Here is a 2,603-nt window from a genome sequence, read left to right on the forward strand (position 1 = left end):
GGGGGGGGGTGGCTAGGGTGGGGTCAGGGTGAGACTGAGTTGGCACAAAGCTACGAGTGTCAGCCGTAACCAGAGCCCAGGACCCCAACCCTCACCAATCCGCTCGCTTCCAGAAAACCAAAGCCTACCATTCCCAGGTAGACGCCTGTCATGTTCCTGAAGGAGGTATTCTGGAATTGCTGCTTGCTCTGCATTTTGGAACTGCGGGGTCAGTCAATGTGAAGAGGTCACAGGCAGAGTGATGTCCTTCATCCAGACAGGAATCTGTGGGGTTTATGGAGACGGAGATTGTCCATTAGATCACGACATTAACCCTTGTACACAGAATTAGATACTTTAAAATGAATACACATCGGCAAATGTTCGGTTGCTCAAAAATGATCACAAAATAACTGGTGGCAATAAAGAATGAGTTAATTTTCTTTCAGGAAGAATATCTAGATGTTAATTTTCTTGATCTCTTCCAAACTACCTGTGACAGCAGTGTTCCAGCTCCCCCGAACAGTTGCAAATCCTACAGAAAGTTCCAAATCCTCTGGAAAGTTACAGCTCCATCGGAAAGTTCCAGCTCTCTCCAAGATTCCGATGCCAGAGGTGGAATTGGGGGCAGGGTCGTAATGTTTAGCCAGTGAGGAAACCTGCGACAAGCAGGAAAAGTTCTGGCCCTCTTCACCAAGTGCCGGAACGCTGGGATATTTCTGGGGGAGGGAGGCATCGGTGCTACCTGCCCAATGCCAACTCTGAGACGGAGAAACAAAACAGAGATTAACTGGCACCTTGACAACGGTAATGTTTCAGCTCCCCCCCCCCCCCACCCCGGCTACACACACACACACACACACACACACACACACACACACGTGGCTAACATCGCCCTCAAGTGGCATCACAGAAAGACACAGGCTGCTCCTGTTTGGCTGTGTCTGGGGAAGGCTGTGTGTGAAACAGAAGAATAATCAAACAGGTTCACTCAGTGCTGCTTGGAACGCAGCAAATGCTGTGTTTCCCTGAAACAAATATAACACTTACTACCTCAGTATTGGTCACATACAGGTACATTACCCTGTACTCCCCTCACTCACTTGTACAGGTACATGACCCTGTACTCCCCTCACTCACCTGTACAGGTACATTACCCTGTACTCCCCTCACTTGCCTGTACAGGTACATGACCCTGTACTCCCCTCACTCACCTGTACAGGTACATGACCCTGTACTCCCCTCACTCACCTGTACAGGTACATGACCCTGTACTCCCCTCACTCACCTGTACAGGTACATTACCCTGTACTCCCCTCACTTGCCTGTACAGTACATGACCCTGTACTCCCCTCACTCACCTGTACAGGTACATGACCCTGTACTCCCCTCACTCACCTGTACAGGTACATTACCCTGTACTCCCCTCACTCACCTGTACAGGTACATTACCCTGTACCCCCTCACTCGCCTGTACAGGTACATGACCCTGTACTCCCCTCACTCGCCTGTACAGGTACATTACCCTGTACCCCCTCACTCGCCTGTACAGGTACATTACCCTGTACTCCCCTCACTCAACTGTACAGGTACATTACCCTGTACTCCCCTCTCTCACTTGTAAAGGTATATTGTCCTGCGAGTACAGGAATTAATTTGTATTTGAGATTCAAAAACCTAATGTGCCTTTAAAAACTGCTGTGATGGGTGATATTTTGCCTCCAGACGAATGAATTTTTTTAAAAAATGATCAAAGTGTCTCCTGCTTGAACCTGTTTGTCTACTTTGGGATGAAAGTGATACAATGCCATCCTCTGCTGGAGGGTGGATTGTACTGCATTAGCAGCAGGGTTACCATCAGACAGGAGACAGGACAGGAGGGAATCATTGCAGGTTTGTGATTCTCTATCGTGTTCTTTATCTTGTATTCCCTCCCATCACCCCACCATTCCTTTCACATCATCATGTACTCCACCTCTCCCCCTCACTCACCTGCACAGGTACATTATCGTACACTCTCCCTCATTCATACAGGTACATTGCCCTGTGCACACCCTCACTCACCTGTACTGGTGTATTATGCAATATTCCCCCTCACTCACCTGTACAGGGATATTACCCTCTATGCCCCACACTCACCTGTACAGGTACATTATGCAATACTCACCCCCTCACTCATCTATACAGGTATATTACACTGTATCCGCCTCACTCACCTCTACAAGTATATTACCCTGTACTCCCTCAGTCATCTGTACAGGTATATTACCCTACATTGTGATCCACCCCTCCTTCACCTAAACAGGTATATTACCTTGTACCATGATCCACCACCTCACTCACCTGTACAGGTACATTACCCTATACCATGTTTTCCCCCCTCCCTCACCTATACAGGTATATTACCCTGTACCATGTTCCCACCCCCTCCCTCATCTGTATAGGTATATTATCCCCTCCCTCACCTGTGCAGGTACATTACCCTGTACCATGATCCACACCTTTCTCACCTGTACAGGTACATTAACCTGCACCATGATCTATCCCCTCCCTCACCTGTACAGGTACATTACTCTGTACCATATTCCCCCCTCACCTGTACAGGTATATTACCCTGTACCATG

The 2,603-nt window shown here is 48.3% G+C and overlaps 1 protein-coding gene across 3 annotated transcripts in view; it reads right to left on the reverse strand.

The window, feature by feature from the left end:
* LOC122553107 overlaps positions 1-785 on the reverse strand; it is a 141,649-nt gene extending 140,864 nt beyond the window's left edge. For all 3 annotated transcript variants that reach the window (XM_043696654.1, XM_043696653.1, XM_043696655.1), the window contains exons 1-2: positions 473-785; positions 129-264 (exon numbers count right to left, since the gene is read on the reverse strand). In XM_043696654.1, coding sequence (XP_043552589.1) covers positions 129-194 — 66 coding nt within the window. In that variant the 5' untranslated portion in view covers positions 195-264; positions 473-785. The remainder of the gene's footprint in view (positions 1-128; positions 265-472) is intronic.
* Positions 786-2,603: the final 1,818 nt, after the last annotated feature.

This window comes from Chiloscyllium plagiosum, chromosome 9 (assembly GCF_004010195.1).
Source record: "Chiloscyllium plagiosum isolate BGI_BamShark_2017 chromosome 9, ASM401019v2, whole genome shotgun sequence".
Classification (NCBI taxonomy): Eukaryota; Metazoa; Chordata; class Chondrichthyes; order Orectolobiformes; family Hemiscylliidae; genus Chiloscyllium; species Chiloscyllium plagiosum.